Source organism: Euwallacea fornicatus, chromosome 7 (assembly GCF_040115645.1).
Source record: "Euwallacea fornicatus isolate EFF26 chromosome 7, ASM4011564v1, whole genome shotgun sequence".
Lineage (NCBI taxonomy): Eukaryota > Metazoa > Arthropoda > Insecta > Coleoptera > Curculionidae > Euwallacea > Euwallacea fornicatus.
Window position 1 is genome coordinate 3,371,362 of NC_089547.1, and position 17,874 is coordinate 3,389,235.

A 17,874-nucleotide genomic window follows, 5' to 3' on the forward strand; every position below is an offset into this window, starting at 1 on the left:
TAATAAACAAATTTTAACAAATTTCCTTTGTTGTCAATCGAAAAATAAATCTTGGAATCCACATGGTCGAAAGTAGATAGAAAGTTTAAAAATAAAAACATAACAATTTCCTGAAAATGATTTCAAAAATCAATTGGGACCTCTCCCAAGGGAACTAACGTTTGGTAAAATACCTGTTATTGTCAATGACTGCCTGACATCTACGCGGCATTGATTCAATCAATTTGTTTAATATCGCTGAATCAACACTTCGCAACTTTTCTCGTATTTCAGCAAACAGATAAATACAATTTGAATTATTTTTATCTCTCTATTATTCTTCAACAATTTGCCACAAATTTTCTATGGGATTCAGATCGGGCGACTGGGAAGGCCATTTCAAAATCGGTAAAATTTTTCTTCTTAATAAAATCGTCTAACTAACTGAGGAATGTTTGGGGATGTTGTCATGCGTAAAATGGAATGTTAAAGGTAAATTGTCTTTAACGTAAAGTAACATAACATTCTGGAGTATATCCCTGTACACAAATCTATGCATGATTCCATTTATTCTATGTAGCGGGCCAATACCAAAACCGCTGAAAGATTCCCATATTATTACTGATCCTCCTCCATGCTTGGCCGTGGGTCTGGTCCATTTAGGTTTTAATCGCTGACCAGTGGGACGTCTAATGTGTTAAATGCCATCGGCATTAAACAAATTGAACTTGGATTCATCGCTTTAGCAAACTCGTCCCCAATCCTGTTTGAACTAATGAATATGTCTAGCCAATTCCCTTTGGGCCTTCCGATTTTTCTTACTGAGAAGTGGTTTTTGCTGGCCTACGTGCAAATAATTTCTCTTCGACCAATCTCCCGTCTTGCAGTCCTTGAAGACGCAGAAACTCCGAAAAGTTCCGGCTCAGATCGAAATTTTTCAGAAGACATGAATGGATTTTTCGACCGAATAGTCTTTATCGCCGCACATCTCTTTCGTTTAGCTTCCTTGGTAGTCCAGGTTGCAGTTTCTGGTCAATCGATCCAGTTCTTTGATATTTTTTTTGTTATAGCCCAAATAGTGCCGTTTTTAACGTCGAACCTGCGGACAATTTGAACTCGCCGTTCATCCTCATTTAAAGCTTTAACAATTCGCTCTTTTAAATCAGGAAATTTTTGCGCCACCAGGCACGTTGTAGACTATAAACCAAATGCAAATTGTACTAATATTTTTCTGATATTTTAAGAATTTAAAGTGAATTCAACTGTTTTTACCAGGTCTATCCACTTTTGACCAGGCGAATTCCAACGATTCGTTTTTTTATTGAAAATAAAGTGACTTTATCAACATTTGTTTATTATTTCTTTTAACGTGTTTTGAGATAAGTAACATACACGCATAGGAGGCAGGTCAATTAGCATATGCACGATTTAATTGAAAAACTCGGTTTGTCTATGTACTTTTGGCCACCACTGTACAACTCTGCAGGTCGCGTCTCGCAATTGGGTATTTCAATGATGACTAAATATGACCGAACCCTTGCAAGAAAGGACACCAAGATTCTAGAGGTGGAAACCTCGGTGGACACTCGGTATGCTGCCTGCAATTAAATTGATTAGACATCACTGACAACCTCATCTGTTGCAGCGTTTAAATTCAGTGGTAACCGACATACAAAAAATACACACATGAATTGGTGGTTGTTATTCAGTCATGCACCTGCTAATTACTGACATCACGAAACATTTACACGCGGTAAATTGTGTTAATTGCCTTCGGAATGTGGGTTATCAAAGTGAGGATGTGTCTTTTTTGTGCGGGTACCGTTAGATCTGGTATCAGCAGAACCAACTGGGACGCATGAAATTTATGAGCCTAGTCACCAATTCGTTTGCAAAACACCGAAAATACTCAGACCATTAAAACAAAAATTACACACACTACACAATAGCAGTACCCGCTTCTTTCAAGTTTAAGTTAACCGTTGCCAGTACCTACCACAGAACCATTAATAATAATCAACTGAAATAGCCATTCACAGATTTTCCATATGAAATTGCAATATCAAGGTTCTTGGGTACATATGAGTGGCCTATAAGACACTTACACAATTCTCTCCTATTATGGAATGTGCAGATAGATGTATTGTCAATACGGTGAACTCTCCAAGCAATATTCACCGTTTATTTACCATGTCAAGGTTGCAGTGGTATGGTACTTATGGCTTGAAAGTTCTTAGGTAACCAAGGAGCATATGAGAAATAATAAGTATTCATAAATAACACAGTAAGTAAATAAAATGTCATCAGGCATGACTCACGCTGCTTTAACTGGCTGTTGCTGATTTTAATTGTATTCGTTAGAGTCTTATAGTGAATAAAGGGGGGCACGGGATTGAAGTCACCAAAAATACGATCATACCCCTTGAATTAAGATTTATACTCCCGCTTATTAACGGTTGCTTGTTAACAATGTTGCGCCAGAGAGGGCTTAAACGAGGATAAAAGTGGGGTAGAACATGTGTTTTAAGGCGATTACTTATTGCAAGCTTTATTGTGATTCCTGAGAAACTATTCACTCTAATTCTGGGATTAACGAGCTTTTAGACGAGTTCTCAATTACTATTTTATTCGCAAGTAAGCTCTATAAGTGCATTATGATAGCTATCCAACACCAGATGATAGCCACATGAAGTGTTCTCGAAATATATTGAGAACATCACTGTTTCGATAAGCCTTTATGCAGAGTCCCATGTGAAGCTCGAACATCAAATCTACATGATGCTTCACAATAGAATTTCTAAAATTCTGGGGGGTGAATCTGTAAGTGATTTTAAGGAACAAAAATTCATATGAACATGAGGCTGAAATACAGAATTTTCCCAATATGTAAGTTCGTTCAGGAGATTAAATATTTTTGTGAAAATTAGGGAGCGTAAAACATATGTATATGGACACATCGTTAGGGGGGAAAAATGTCTTTATATTTACCAGTGGAGCCTTCATAAATATAACCCTGAGCATTTGAAACGAAAAATATGATATGCCACAGTTTTTTTTTAAATAAAAATAATTTTCTGAATGAATGATCTATATTTCTGTGAAAAAATCCTTTGAATGTTTTTCATAATGTTAACCCTTTTTGATGGTAAGAAATTAAAAAAATATATATTATTTTCTAACCAATATAAAACTACAAGATTAAATTATTTATCAAAAAATAATAAATAAGGTGTTCAAAATGCCCTTCACCTAAGAAAAGGCCGAGACATGCATCGCCTTTCGCATTTCTCGCTTGGTATCACGCATTCTTTGAAAAGTCTCTAGTGTTCTTTTTATTATGTAAAGTGAATGAATTATGCAGTTTCTCAGTTGCAGATTGCCGCTTTTCATTTTTTTGCATAAAAACGTGTAATTACCGCAATAAAAAATATTCAGCACACGTTTTATTTCACAACAATTTCGAGCATTCAGAAAAATGATTTTTATTTGAAAAAACAGAGGAGTATAATTTTTCGTTTGAAATGTTCAGCATCACGCAAGTGAGGATGCCATTGGTAAAATTAAAAGTATTGTTTTCTTTTTAACAGACTTGTTTACACGTATTTTAAGCTCTCCAATTTTCCAAAAATACTTAATGCCGGAACGGTCTTATTAGGAAGGAAAAAAATATCGCCCTGTATTTCAGACGAAATGTCAGAAGGAATCCCTGCTCATATAAACTTTTTTCTTAAAATCATCTACAGATTCACCCCCTGAATTTTTACATACTATTTTGAAACACCTTCCGAAGTAGATATGAAACTCTTATGAAAATGTTTCAAGAGATAATACGTCTAACTTATAAATGATACTTTCCTAGAGTATCTGGAAAACTGATTACAACTACTCTCCTAGAGTGCATTACATCTTAAACTCTATAAAAAGGAGGGGGGTAGAAGCAACAAAGACAAACAACAAAACAAAGAAACAGGATACGCTTGTGATGCACATAAAACAGAATACGCATGAGAAGGATGAAGTCTCCTTAAAAGCTTTGTAGCTGACTCATCTACCAAATTAGCAAATAACAAGCTTTTCTGAAGAACATCTCGATGTTCGATAAAAGTATGTACCCCCCGGGTACATACCTTTCTTTTTATTCTCTCTAGGATTAAAATTAAAATACAATGATCATTTTCCCCTGAACAGCATTATATAACAATGAAACCAAGGTACGTACATCTCCATACAAAGAATTGTTACTATTAATATCCTTTACCTTGATGACAAAATACAACAAATGTGTAATGTGCTTTGATTGCCAAATAAATGTTATTTGATGACGAATTTAACGAAATTAGTAAGAAGTTGAGGATTTATGGGGGAATTAACATTAATAATTGTCGCAAACGTTTGATAAAAACCCTTGATAAAGTCCGTACAAGTTGGTATATACTCCTAGATAGATTAGATAGGGGCCAGAGACACTTTATTGAGTTCGTTATCAATCGAAAAAGAAAAAAAGTCATAACGTATCTACTTTGAGTAACTACTAATCAGTATTAGTAGGGCAAACAACACACTTTTTATATCATTGAAATATCTCAGAACAATTAGTAATTACAAAATGGAACTTAACAAAGGATTTCCAAATAGGATTTTTTCTACATTTGGGATTAAAATGATTAATATGTGGATTGTAGAGCTATTTTCAAAGGCTTCCAAAGTCACTATAAATGTAGCATAACAATGTAAATATGTCACACGAAGTGTCGCACTTTAAATTAAAATGTCTAACTTCAACGACTATATCGATTTTTGCTAAACATAGAACATAACATAAATCTCTGATAAATCTTGCACAAGCCTCATAAATCTTAAATTATCTAGATAATGTCAGGACAGTTCAAATTTGAGTGTCTGCATAATAGATTTGCAAATTGTAGGTCAACTAGTAAACAAATTAAATCATTAGACTATTGGGAATTTGGCTAAATATAGAATCCATTTTTACCCCTTGAGCAAAGAAAATACTAATGAACGTTAATTAATTAACTGTTTTTATCCTCCTATTTGCTGAGTTAGTTTTGGTCATATCCCATAACTGCATTGACAGACATCAAATACAAGAAAACTCTTGGAAAAACCTGAAGACTTGGTTTATAGAATGATTTTATAGATTTGCAGAGATATTTGGTCCACATTTTTTATTGCTACGTACAAAATAATGCACTTATTTGGCCAGGGTACGTATCCAGTCTGATACCAAGGTACCTAAATTGTGAGTATCCAGACATGGATCATTTTGACAAGAACCTATTTTCAAGAAGTTAGCTATTTTCTCAGTAAATTGAGACGATTTCAGCAAAAATTTTGAGAAACCTTTATAGATTCAAATACATGAGCTTATAGCATATTTAACCTATCAGAATGAATACCTCTCTAGGTCTAATTGTTCCTGAATCTACCTTGATAATATAAAGTTTTTTCTTCTTAAAAAATGAAGATAATGAGAGATAAAATATAATGTTATGAGGGTTTCATTGACGTCTCGCATTTTTTAATTAAAACAGAAATTTCCAGCAAAGAATGTTTCCCTTTGATGATTTACTTTTAGAATATTTATTGCATTTTACTGACTTAATTTGTATTTTACCAATGGAATTTTCAACTAACAAAAAACTAGGTTGATATGTGGGTTAGCAACTAATAAAATGTTTTAACAAATATTTAAAAAAAAACAGAGATATTCCATTTTTTTCTAACATAATACTAGTATTTTATCTAAGTACCAACTGGTACAAGGTGTCCCAGATTAAAAATGTACACCAAAATACCTTAGAAATACCTACAACACGTATCCACATCAGTAGATTCCTCCTCACCTCAGTTTTAACTACTTATGTACAGGTTGTTCTAGGAACAATATATACTTCAAATTTATAATGAAAACAAACCCTAGAAATAAGTAGTCTAAAAGATATAGGCCTTTATCAGTTCTTTGTACAAGTCACTAAAGCAAGTTATAGGATTACTCCTCCATTTTTTACCTCATTTTCTAGTCTAAGTAAGTTACTGATTGACTTGCCCTATTCACAACAAAAATCTCTCTTCATATGAAACAAATTGCTATAGTTCAGTACCTTATGTCTGTTGCTTAGTTCAGTAAGTAAATATCCTTAAATTCTTATGCATGCTCTTTAGTAGGAATTTTCTAATATCATCAAATATGCAATAATCGAGACACTTATAAGGGTGATTTGAAACTTATACTATAACCTATAACGATACCTGAAACTTATCATTTGTAATTGGCAGTATCTTAAAATGGAACTTAGTATGACATGTTAGTGTACTGGCAACTATTTGAAGGTTTAAGAACTCTAGCAGTAATTTTTTTTAAGACATCTACATATGCATTAACATTCACATATGAGTAAACTCATGGGAAAATCCAAAAAGATAAATTCTCTTCTTAACTATTTATTTTGGAATGCATTTAGTAATTCAACCACAAAATAATGTAATGGATTCTGCTGAATATTCATCTGTGTAGGAACATCTGAACAAACAGGAGAAAACTTTTATTTGGCATAATCCAAGGTCAAACTTTAATTATGTATTGTTTTTTCAATTTCATTATATATAAAATTTGAGGTAAAAATATTTATAAGCTGACCTAGAAGAAAACACCTAAGAACTGTATTCAAGATAGGAAAAGTCACCGAAGGCACCTTTTGGCAGTTATTTTGTCACGCCCTGAGCAACACTCTGTAGAACTCTTGGTAACAATTTGGGACTTACCCGAATAATGAGCTCAATTTCTGGAACATCGCCATTCTCTTGGTGTCCGTTTTCATTAACTTCATCCGCCATTGTAAAAGCCGTATAAATCCAGTAAATTTATATAAAAAAAAAATAGGCACTTTTAACACACAATCCCCAACCGCGTATCACGTAAATGAGGAAAATTTGACTGACTTAATTCTAGATTGAATTGAAATTTCGCGTTTCTTGACTGATTCGCTGGCCGCTGGCTAACCTAACTGACACTGACAGTGACAACGACAGTGACAGTAAACGAGTCAAGAGCGGTATGAGTCAGAAAACTTTACATTTCCATCTAGCAGACTAAATAGTTACTCAACACGCTTTCTCGACATATCGATCTCTGCTTGTAGTGCGCGGTACAATTACTAGATGTCTGTAAGGATGGTCGAATAGAAAGTTCCATTATAATTATCAATTGATATTATTTATCATGCGCAGTTTTAAAAAATTCCGGTCAAATAGGCTTTGGAATAATTTAACACTGAGCCCGTATGTCTTTGATATGTTCTATGTAATCTCGAACAAACAAATAAACCTACCATTATTATTTTTTGGTTTTTATTAAAACTAGTTCATTTTAAAACTCCACGGACTTGAATGTTAATTAAACTTTTTTAAGTGCTAAAAATTATATTTACATCCAGAAAAAAAGTCTTTAGGTAAAATTATAGTGAAGCATCGTCCCGCGCTGAACACATCGACGTTTACCTCGCCGTCCAGCGATGGCAAATCAACCCAATAAAATCATTTGAGGAAAAACAAACCGAAGTTGTTCACTGACGATCGCACCTTACGCATCACATCGTTGTAAAATGAGGAACAAGATATTTTATTATCTAGCAGTGAGGTGCTTGAAACTTGCTTTTTGATTGGTTCTCTCATTTGCCCGCTCTCGCCATAAGGCAACGTTGTGTTAAATCAGCAATACTCTATATATTTGGTCCGATGGAAGGGCTCAATATTTTTTGAGGGTAAAGAAACGAAATATGTGATTTTGTTTGCGGGATGAGATCAAATTTCACAGAAAGCATAATTAATAATAACTACCATATCAAAATATTTGGCGGGTCACTATCACTATCTGAATCAGAAAACATTTTTACTACCTCTCTGCTCGTAAGAAATAAAACAAATGAATTAGGATAAACAGCGATGTTCAATTGTTGGCGAGGTGAACGTCGAGGTGTCCGGCGAGGAGCGACGCTACAATTTGTTTTTACCCCTGATTTCGGAATGGACAGTTTATGAACGGAGAATGGGCCATTGCGATTTAACTCTCTTTTCGACATTTGCTGTGAATGGGATAAGTAAACAAATATTAATTAGATTTATTTACGTTTAATTTTTTTTGACCGTTATTAAAGTACAAAATTAAAATTGAGGTTAGGCTTATGTTCGAAATTATATAGAACATATCAAAGACATACGGACTCTGTGTCAAATAATTTCATTGCCTATTCGACCTGAATTTTTTTTAAACGCACGGTATTGTGAGTGTGATGAGACATGCTGACAGAGATAATTTGTTAATAAACATTAATTAAATGTTAAAATTAGAATGTGATTTAATAATTCTTGGATTGTAGAGCGTGTTAGTCAACTTTTGATTATAGTTTCCGTGGTGTAGTGGTTATCACATCCGCCTAACACGCGGAAGGTCCCCGGTTCGATCCCGGGCGGAAACATAACTTTTTTTTCTTCTCAATACAAATTTACACTTTTTATTCGTTCTTTCATTAACTTTCCCTCTCCTTTGCAGGAAATCAAATTTTAATTATTTCTCTTTCACTCAAGATTTCAGAAACCAATCTCGGATTAGGTTGCATCTCAGGATCATATTATAATTATAAAGGAGCAAAAGCCGAAATTCCTTCTCCTGCTGTGGTTTCGTGTGATAAATGAGCCACGTTCACTTATGAGTTAAGTTATTCCCCTTAATTATGGCGCTCCTGTAGCTAAAAGCGAATATCCCATAGTCTAAAGCCTTATGGATCTTATTTTAGGCCTTATTTCTCGAGGGTGTATTAGGTTAAAGGTCTCGGGAGGGAAATCTGGTTGAATAAGAAAGTAAATACAGTGTTGAATTAAAGTAGGTTTCCTTACTTCTAGTTTAATCCAGCGCTTTCGTGCTTCACTTTGCAACAAAAGGAGGAGATTATCACGGTTTTCCTCCTACATTGCGTTGTTTGCAAAAACTGTATACGATTTTTTTTCCACAACACACGTAAACAGGTCAATATGTAACCAGCACACGTCTATTTCTTATTTTTGACTTATATGCCATTCTTCCTATATTGCCAACATTTGGAGCTTATCTGGCCGGGCTTTGCATATTTGAACAACACATCAGAGTGAAATGCTTCGAACGTGCCACGTAGTTATATGGGGAGATATTTTGTCTCCTATTTTTCTAGCAGGACGAAATTGACACTTTATTCTTCTTTGATCGAAATATATACGTGGAGATGCTTTATGTATCAACCCGTGGAGTTCCTGCCCATCATTCTGTTATTACACACCCCTAGATCAATGGAAAAAAAGATGGACAATGCGATATTCAAAATTTACCAAATCATAATATCAAACTAAACTTTCGGAAACAACAATCAATCATCCGATTTATATGTGTATGGCGCCTCCTCTTAGGGCTCTGCCTACGGCCACCCAAATATTTCGGGATAAGACTGCGATAACTAATAGACGGTTTTCCCGCAGGACTTGCTGTCTTACGTCACTCTTGTACAGTATACGATAAAAGCTGTTTGTTCTCCCTACGTTTTCCTTGAAGTATCAAGTTTCGTTTTGTCCAGGGAGTAGACCTATCACAGAATGATATTTTGATATATCTAAATTTCCTTTTGGGGGAAAACTCTAGGAAATGGATCGTATTCGTCAAATGTTTGATAAGAGGTTTTTATCTTATTTTAATATAGATATTTCACGTCTACACGTTGTTTCCTCAATTAAAACGTTTATCCTAACAATGTGAAAATACTCATTTTTCTTAGTTTCCTGGTGTGGGGAAAATGTGCTCGATACCGCCCTCGAGAACTAACCATGATGATCATTACAGTCATAAATAATACCTAGGAAATCAGCCCTCCAACGAATTTTTCAACATAGAGATCTCCATCTTTCCTTCTTATGAAATTTCGAATCATTTAATATTAACGCAATACTCCAAGGATACGAAATCATCAGCGGAAAATACAAAATTTTCCATCCGTGATGCACTTAATCTGCCATGTATCCCTTTAAGAGGGTGGGAAATTTAGGCAGAATCGTCTTCAAGGAGCTTCGCAGTAATTGACTTAGGGAAAATTGACATTATGGTTTTATGCAGCCTTGCTACCCCTAAATAAAATGCAAAGCGAGGTCTTAAGGGTTTTGGCCTTTAGACATTCAGGTTTGGATACTGGAATTTTTCAGCATGGCTTAAAGGCTTTGAAAGAATATGAAAAGCGCTACACCACTGCGGTTTAAAAAAATTAGAGGTTTTGCAAAAGTGTTCGGATCAACAGGTATTTAATTCCTTTACAAAATCTATTGGATCCCGTGTAAAAGCACGAAAATATCTCACCTAAAATGTATTTCTTTGTTTTTTACTTAATACTTTGGCCCTGTCTCTCAGTTAACAAATTACGTCCAGTATGCGCCTCCTTTAACTATACCTATATGGAGGGCCGATATTAACAAGTCTGGCGCCCTGGGCCGTCGTCCAACCCCCTCTGTCCTAAAAGGTCGGTACTGTCTGTAGGATATATTTGGTTTCTCGGAATTAGGATTTATGAGCTATTAATATATATTCGTGCAGTCAGTAGTAATGTTATTGACTTTAGAATAAAAGGGAGCCCAAAAACCCATTCTAAAAAAAAGTTGATGATGGTCGTAGGAAAACGAAACTTCGGATTTTAAATATGGTTGTGTCACGTTGTAGATGGAAAAAAGCGACAATGACGAAGTGTCAATTATGTCGAAAAATCAGTCGGGAAAAAAAAAGATTTGTCGAAAATTCTGTTTTCTTTTGCGAACATCTGTGGATAGAGTTCAGAATTTGCAATTTTTTTTAAATTTGCGTCTAAAACTTTTAACTTTTTCCTTAATTAACCACTGATACTCTTACCCTTTCGAAGATCCTCACGCTGTCCACTCTTACCTGGGACGCCTTATACGTGATCTTTACCGATGCGAGGTAAAGAGATTATCAATTATCAAAAATCGAATTCTGAGGATTATAATAAGTTCAATATCTGTTGGGTTGTAATTTCACACTTTTTAAGAATTAGAGAGTCCCCAAATATTGTTAGATCCTGTCCTGCTTCGTGCTTCAACAATCGAAATTAAGACAACCCTTATTTTAAAGGGTCGAAGGGAAGTTAAAGACCATCTCATCCGCTATAAAAAAAACTGTAATTACCCAATTAAACTTACGAATTCCTTCATTAAATCTTGAGTTATGAGGTTGCCAAGGTTGAAATACTACCTATCTAATGCTGGGTGATGGGGCGCGTTCTAAGACATTATTTGTCCTCGAAAATCCCTAAGGAATATTAATTACATTAAAATCTTTAAGATTATACGGATCATTTAGATGCAGAAATTTCAGTTTTCGTCCTTGGAGTTATTACTCGAAATCGGCCTAAGTCTGTCTCGATGCCGATTTGAAAAAGAACCGAACGAATCGAATCCAATAGATGTTATCTGGAAAATTTTCCATTACCTGACGTTATCTATTTGATGAATGAAATAGGAGCGGGGAAACATCGCTTTCCGACTTCCAGACCTTATTTCGTTTATCGAGAAATAAATTTATTGCCTAAGCAGGTCGGCCCAAATATATGGTTCCAATGTTTAGATAAACTTTTATTCTTCCAACTCTGCATTTTCAATTGAGCATTTTAAGATGAGAACTGGTTTATGAAGCAGAGAGAGGGTGTGAGGTCGAAAGAGCGTCTGTGAGAGTGATAGGGAGGTGGGGAAAGGAAGTGAAAGAGGTATGGTATAGTGCTTTGTGGAAATAGTTGGAACATAAGGATTTCAACTCTACATAGAAAGTATAAAGGTTTTTTACAGTTTCGGGGATATTGGAAAGTTCTGGCTCACTCCATCCAAAAGACTACCAAGTGTTTTATTATATGAGACCTCTGAAGAAAATCGGTTACGTGCAAAATGCATTTCTCTTGATTGAAAACTGAGCACAATTTCAGCAACGTAGAGGGTTTTGCGAAGCGTTTGGAAGAACAGCGTCAACAACGTCTCAGACACCGGTGGGAGTTATTGTTGCGGTGGTAGTGAGCAATTCCATCGCAACAACAATCTTTTCTGTTGTGTCAGGCGTTATTAAGAAAAAAAAAATACAATAAATGAGATCGATGAAGGCTGTATGACCACGTTTTTCTGTCGTGTGCAGTTTAGTTACGACTTCATTTTAGTATAATTATGTGAATAATTAAATGTGTAAGTAAATGTCCGTCGTTTAAGGAAGATCCGTGTTGTTGTACGTTGGAGTGCCCAAATCGCAAAACATATGAAATCAGCAGCAAAATGCAATGTGCAACAAAAACATCTTAAGAAAGAAGCTTCTGTTTCCAAGTCTCGTCATATTCCTGGGGACGTCTTAATCAAGTTAGTCTCTCTTCTCAAACCGAGTTAGAGGGATCAAAGAAATTCGTACGCACGACTGGATACTTTCGGTTTCATTCGCAGCCCTTTCCTTTTATCATTCTTTTTGCTTTCGTATGTCTTTTCTATTTGAAAACACAAAGAAAAGTCGCTTCGAATTCGACATTAGGGCGGCAGCTCCAGGTACCTTACGGTCGATTTCAAAGTTTAGTTCAAACGTTGAAATCTCCTCATTGAGGAATTCCGTTCGTATCCTCAAATGATCTCTCATATGCTCATATCACCTTAATATTCCCATACTAACAAAGCGAAATAAACTTCAAGAAGGATAACGTGGGATAACACTTTGATACTTTGGCGGTTGACAGTAACCCCTCGGAAAGCTGTTGAGGGCTCAAAACATAAACCATAATGAATATTGTTCAAATCTCTCGCCCTCCTCGGGAATAATATAAAGTAGGTGGGTTAAGGAAAGACACGTTCCCTGAGTTTTTGTTCTAAGTATCGGGAGTTTAAAAGTTTTGTTTTGGGGGGCCGATGAACTTCCCCAATCCCGGTTTAGGCTGTGACATGAATAATTTCGACGTGATGGATTTGAGAGTTATGTGACTATGTGCTGCGAGATCTCGAGCTCGGCTTTAAGTGAGCCATGCGGAGATCTTCCTCGTGATCGTAGCTGATAATATATAAATAAAAATTCGTCAGCTCCGCAGCGCCGTGTATTAAAAAAATCTCGGAAAAATACCACGAGAACAAGCCCATAAATATAATCCAGACATAAATCATGGGAAGGACACACCTCTACCTCCCCGAAGATTTATTAAAATTTTGGCGACTCTGGCATTTTTCGCAAAGATTAATATTCCTATTAAACTTCCCGAATGATTTTTCTAATACCTCGAAGATTTATATCTTCTCGATTCCCAGGGTGTATGCGAAAATGTAAAGACGATTGGACAAGAAATACGGAACACCACGATGGGGATGTTATATTCCAATTTTATAGGGCGCGAATTCGTCCATTTATCTTCAAAAAGCGATCAGAGGGAGAAACTTTGGGTGTCTAGGGCGGCATTGGGTGCCCATGTTAACAAGTACAGCGTGTAAATTTGGAAATTTCCCACCCATATAATCTCGAAACGAAATAGATTTTTTTTTTTTAACTCAGCATTTTTTTTATTACTGCTTATACATCTTTCCGTAAACATACATGTGCTGAATATTATTTCTTTTCGTGTATCGTTTTCATGGTTGGACCCATGGCTCTACGCTTTCAAAAAAAGCTATTTGAATGTTTGGAGGCCATCGCATCGTTGTTGTCATTCGTCCTATGAGTAGTACCTTTGCAAGAGATAGAATGGAAAGTTTTTGTACGTCTTCATACCGATATCGATTTTAAGATGATTCATCCGAGATGGTAGAATCATTAACACCATATTCAAAATGTGGAATAAACTAATATTCGAGGTAGCTCGAAACGAAAATTGTTTAGCAATATTTTTTTTTTACTTTTTGAGATACAGCATCACTTTGGATCTTAATTTTTCCATTTGTTTTTTGTCGAAAATGAAGGTCTGAAAAGTGAATTTCCAAAGTTCCACAATCTCAGTGTTGGTATACACGGAAGACATATTATGTAAATTTAAGTTTTTTAATTAGAATTAAATTTCCTAACTTCCATGTTCATGGATTTGAAATGTCAATTGTGTGCGCCTTTGGTCTGAGCTGGAATTATTTGTCAATTTTGGCTCTTTCGAAGACAACTAACGGTTTTCAAGATTTTTCAAAAGGGTTGAGTACATTATCTACAAATAAGTTTTTAGTAAAAATTAGAAAATCCGGACAATTTAGTGGAGAAGACTTGTCCCTGCAGGACTGTGACATTTCTACTGGTAGTAAACTCGTTATTCTGTTTTTCAATATTTTAATAATATAATAAGACTCGCAACCATGGAAAATGTGTATAATATTCCAACATATACGATGTGTATCAATTATTATTATTATTATTTTTTTTTTATCTATTTACAATCTGTACAAAAACAATAAGTAAATGCGCTGAAAGACGTTGGCAATGGTTGGATATAGTGTCTTGATTGGAACTTAACAATATAAGTTCCTCCAGATGCCCAATGGCTGGTCACTTAATATTACTGGTTCTCACACATATCTTCAGCTGCTAAAGCGCTCCGGCAGATCAGGTGGCTTGTATCGTTTTAGTCTTCTTGTGATGGTCTCCTCGCTGAGTAGATGGCCAGTCAGATGGTTGGGATGATTGTCCAGTCTGTCCTGGTATTTTTGGGAGAACCTGGCAATCTCTCCTCGAACCCAGGGCATGTTAAGGTCTAAGTGGATGGTTTTATTGTCAACATACCAGGGGCTTTTAGTCAGGTACCTAAGCGTTTTTGATTGGAACCGTTGTATGATTTCGATGTTCGAGTGACTGGCTGTTCCCCAGAGTTGTATTCCATAGGTCCATATTGGTTTCAAGATAACTTTGTATATGAGAATTTTGTTCTCTACGGAGAGCTGCGATTTGTGCCCTATTAGCCAATACATTTTTTTCGTAGTCAAATCAAGCTCTTTGCGCTTTGACTGTATGTGACTTTTCCAGTTCAGTCGCTTATCGAGGTGCATTCCAAGGTATTTGGCTGACTCGTGTTGAGGAATTGTGACTCCATTTAGGGTGATCGGGGGGCAGTGTGTATCAATTATGAACACAACGTATTAAATTCTAAATTAATATTGTTCTTGAAAAACCTCCGACTTCAATGGCCATCAACTTTTTGGAATAGGAAATTTATTTTTTTATTCTTTCGGGATAAGTTTGATTAACGAAATTACTGCATTCATTTTGCAAATTTTGTCCCTTTTTATTAAATCTGAAAACATCGCATATTAGTTCCTATCGTGTATCGATTTTCAATACCGATCAGCTGTACCCTTTACAAAGGGCAGGTAGTACTGATATCACTTCGCAAATGATTCAGTCGAATGTTAGCGCGGCGACGAGGCGGACGTGCGTGATGCGCTCTGCATTAATAGTCGGGAAAACCGGGTTTTCTTTTGTTTTTAAGACTTGAGGTACGCCGCTACTGTATCCACGACTTATTGGCGGAAAGAGGGTACTTTTTAACGGGTTTAACTGTCATTTTGTGACTGAAAGTGGGTGTTGATGACGTAATGATGATTCATGCTTTCGATGATTGGGGGTTACTTTTCATTCTTGTTTCTTGTGGATTATAGTTAAGTTTTGCCAGGTCAATAAGACGACGTAATTAGAATTTCGATTGAAAGTCGAAATTATATGAAATTTTAATTTTTTTAAAAGCATCTTGGCCGAAGACTGATATTCCAACTTGATCTGTTTCCAAGATATACATTTTTTTGTGTTTCAGGTCTCAACTGTGTGAGCCTCTGCTTCAAGTCGAAATCGATTTGACATTCTTATTTCTTTGGAATTTTTTTTTCAGTAATTAATAATGTTTTCTTTGTTTCAGTTCCTAACTATGTACGCCTCTGCTTTAAATCGAAATGATTTCTTCACTATTATTCCTTTGAAGACTTTTTCCCTTAATTAATAATGATTTTTTTTGTTTCAGGTCCCAACTATGTACGTCTCTGCTTCAAATCGAAATGAATTCTTCATTTTACTCTTTTGAAGACTTTTTTCCGCAATTAATAATAATTTATTTTGTTTCAGGTACCAACTATGTACGTCTCTGCTTCAAATCGATATGAATTCTTCACTATTACTCCTTTGAAGACTTTTTTCCGCCATTAATAATGATTTTTTTTTGTTTCAGGTCCCATCGATGTACGTCTCTCCTTCAAATCGAAATGAATTCAACATTCTTAATTATTTGAAAGTTTTTTCCTGGTATTAATATTGAATTTTTTGTGTTTGAGGTTTCAACTATGTTTTAGATTCAAAAGAGATGTCTAACTCACATTAGAATTAGAATGTCTAGTATTCAAAATTTCCATTGTCTTCTTGCACATCTTTCTTGCTCGCCATATAAATAATATTTTTCATTTTGTTCGTTTTAGGTTCGAATTCAGTATTTGGTTTACCCGGCGCCGTTACAAACACACGAAATTTCCGGAAAAACCCATGTCAAATCCAATATTTATCCGAAAAACCTTCATCACTCAAATTATTCTAATTGAAGTAGCGAATCGAAGTTGGTGAGCACGCCTCTCGAAAATGCGATAAATCAAAAGAAGGAAGGCCATCTTGACATCCAGAAGCCCTGGTTACAGTTCCAACGACACAATCGATTTAAGGGAATGGAAATTTCTTTTAGTTTTTATATATCCGAGACATGCTCAGTAAAATAGGAGTGCACTTATCTCTCTTAAATATATACAGGTATGTATGTATATATATCCCAGGAGCGTGAAGTAAAGAGCCTACACTGCATGCATTTGCCTGCTGCAGCTAGCACTTTACATCACATGTGCAATATAAAAATTTACTGCTCGCAAACCAAAGCGGTATACGTGAGTGACAAATACCTTCGCGAGTCGTGTTTAATTAAATACATATAAGCATGCGATAACATTCTTACATATGCGGTAAGAAGTTTTACCACTAGCATAAAAATGGCCAGAGGGGCACGTAACCCACAAAGATCCTTTGTGAATTATGTGCCACTCTCAAAAGTCCTTAGATTTGCGTGCGGTAATAGTTACTTGAAATTGATATTTTACCGCACAGAAAGTCATAATTTACGGCACGATTGCTGTTGGCGGAACGATACTAAGCGGATTTTGGGCAGCAATCGGGGGCAGCAAAGCTACTTTCTCACGTGTTAGGTATATAAAAAATGTTAGTATGCCGTAAAATCTTTTTCGTTTTTAAGTTGAAGAGTAATGGTTTTAAACTTGCAAACGTGGTTTACTGGTTGCAAGCTCTTGAAGAGGTATTTGAAGTGTACAATATCTTTCGAGGTGAAAACTGAAGGTAAGACAGGATACTATATGTATAGTGAGAGTACTTCAGCATATTAGTGTATACAGTACAGTTTACAATATTAGTGATATGAAGGAGTGTACGTTTCAGTCTATACACCACTGTTGTCAGATTTAGCTCCGCAAAGTTGATGAAAATAAAGTGTATACGTTTTCATGGAACTTCGAAGACTCAGAGTTCCCCATTTCTCAAAAATTTCAATTTTGAGGTAATTCATTATGATAGGCACATGTAGAATTATAGAACTCTAAATGTTTCATATTTCCTGATACTGACCCAATGATTGGTTTATGTAAAAACATTAATTGGAATATTTTAAACGTTCATATGCCACACAAATGTATTGACTTCTCTGGCCACATTTTGAGATTCGAAAATCAATCCCGCAAATAAACACTTTGCCCTTACGAACCAATCGCCCTTAGGCCCCCGTTCGTCATGCCATCGGGCTGCAGAAGAAGTGACAGCCAGTTAGTTACGGCGGTTTG

At 35.6% G+C, this 17,874-nt stretch overlaps 1 protein-coding gene and 1 non-coding gene across 2 annotated transcripts in view; one reads left to right on the forward strand and one right to left on the reverse strand.

The window, feature by feature from the left end:
* Clic (chloride intracellular channel protein 5) overlaps positions 1-7,011 on the reverse strand; it is a 32,551-nt gene extending 25,540 nt beyond the window's left edge. The window contains exon 1 of the mRNA XM_066283436.1: positions 6,763-7,011. Within this exon, the coding sequence (XP_066139533.1) occupies positions 6,763-6,834 (72 nt within the window). The 5' untranslated portion in view covers positions 6,835-7,011. The remainder of the gene's footprint in view (positions 1-6,762) is intronic.
* Positions 7,012-8,401: 1,390 nt separating this feature from the next.
* On the forward strand, positions 8,402-8,474 carry TRNAV-AAC (transfer RNA valine (anticodon AAC)). The gene has a single exon. It is a non-coding gene; the product is annotated as a tRNA-Val (tRNA).
* The last annotated feature ends 9,400 nt before the right edge of the window (positions 8,475-17,874 follow it).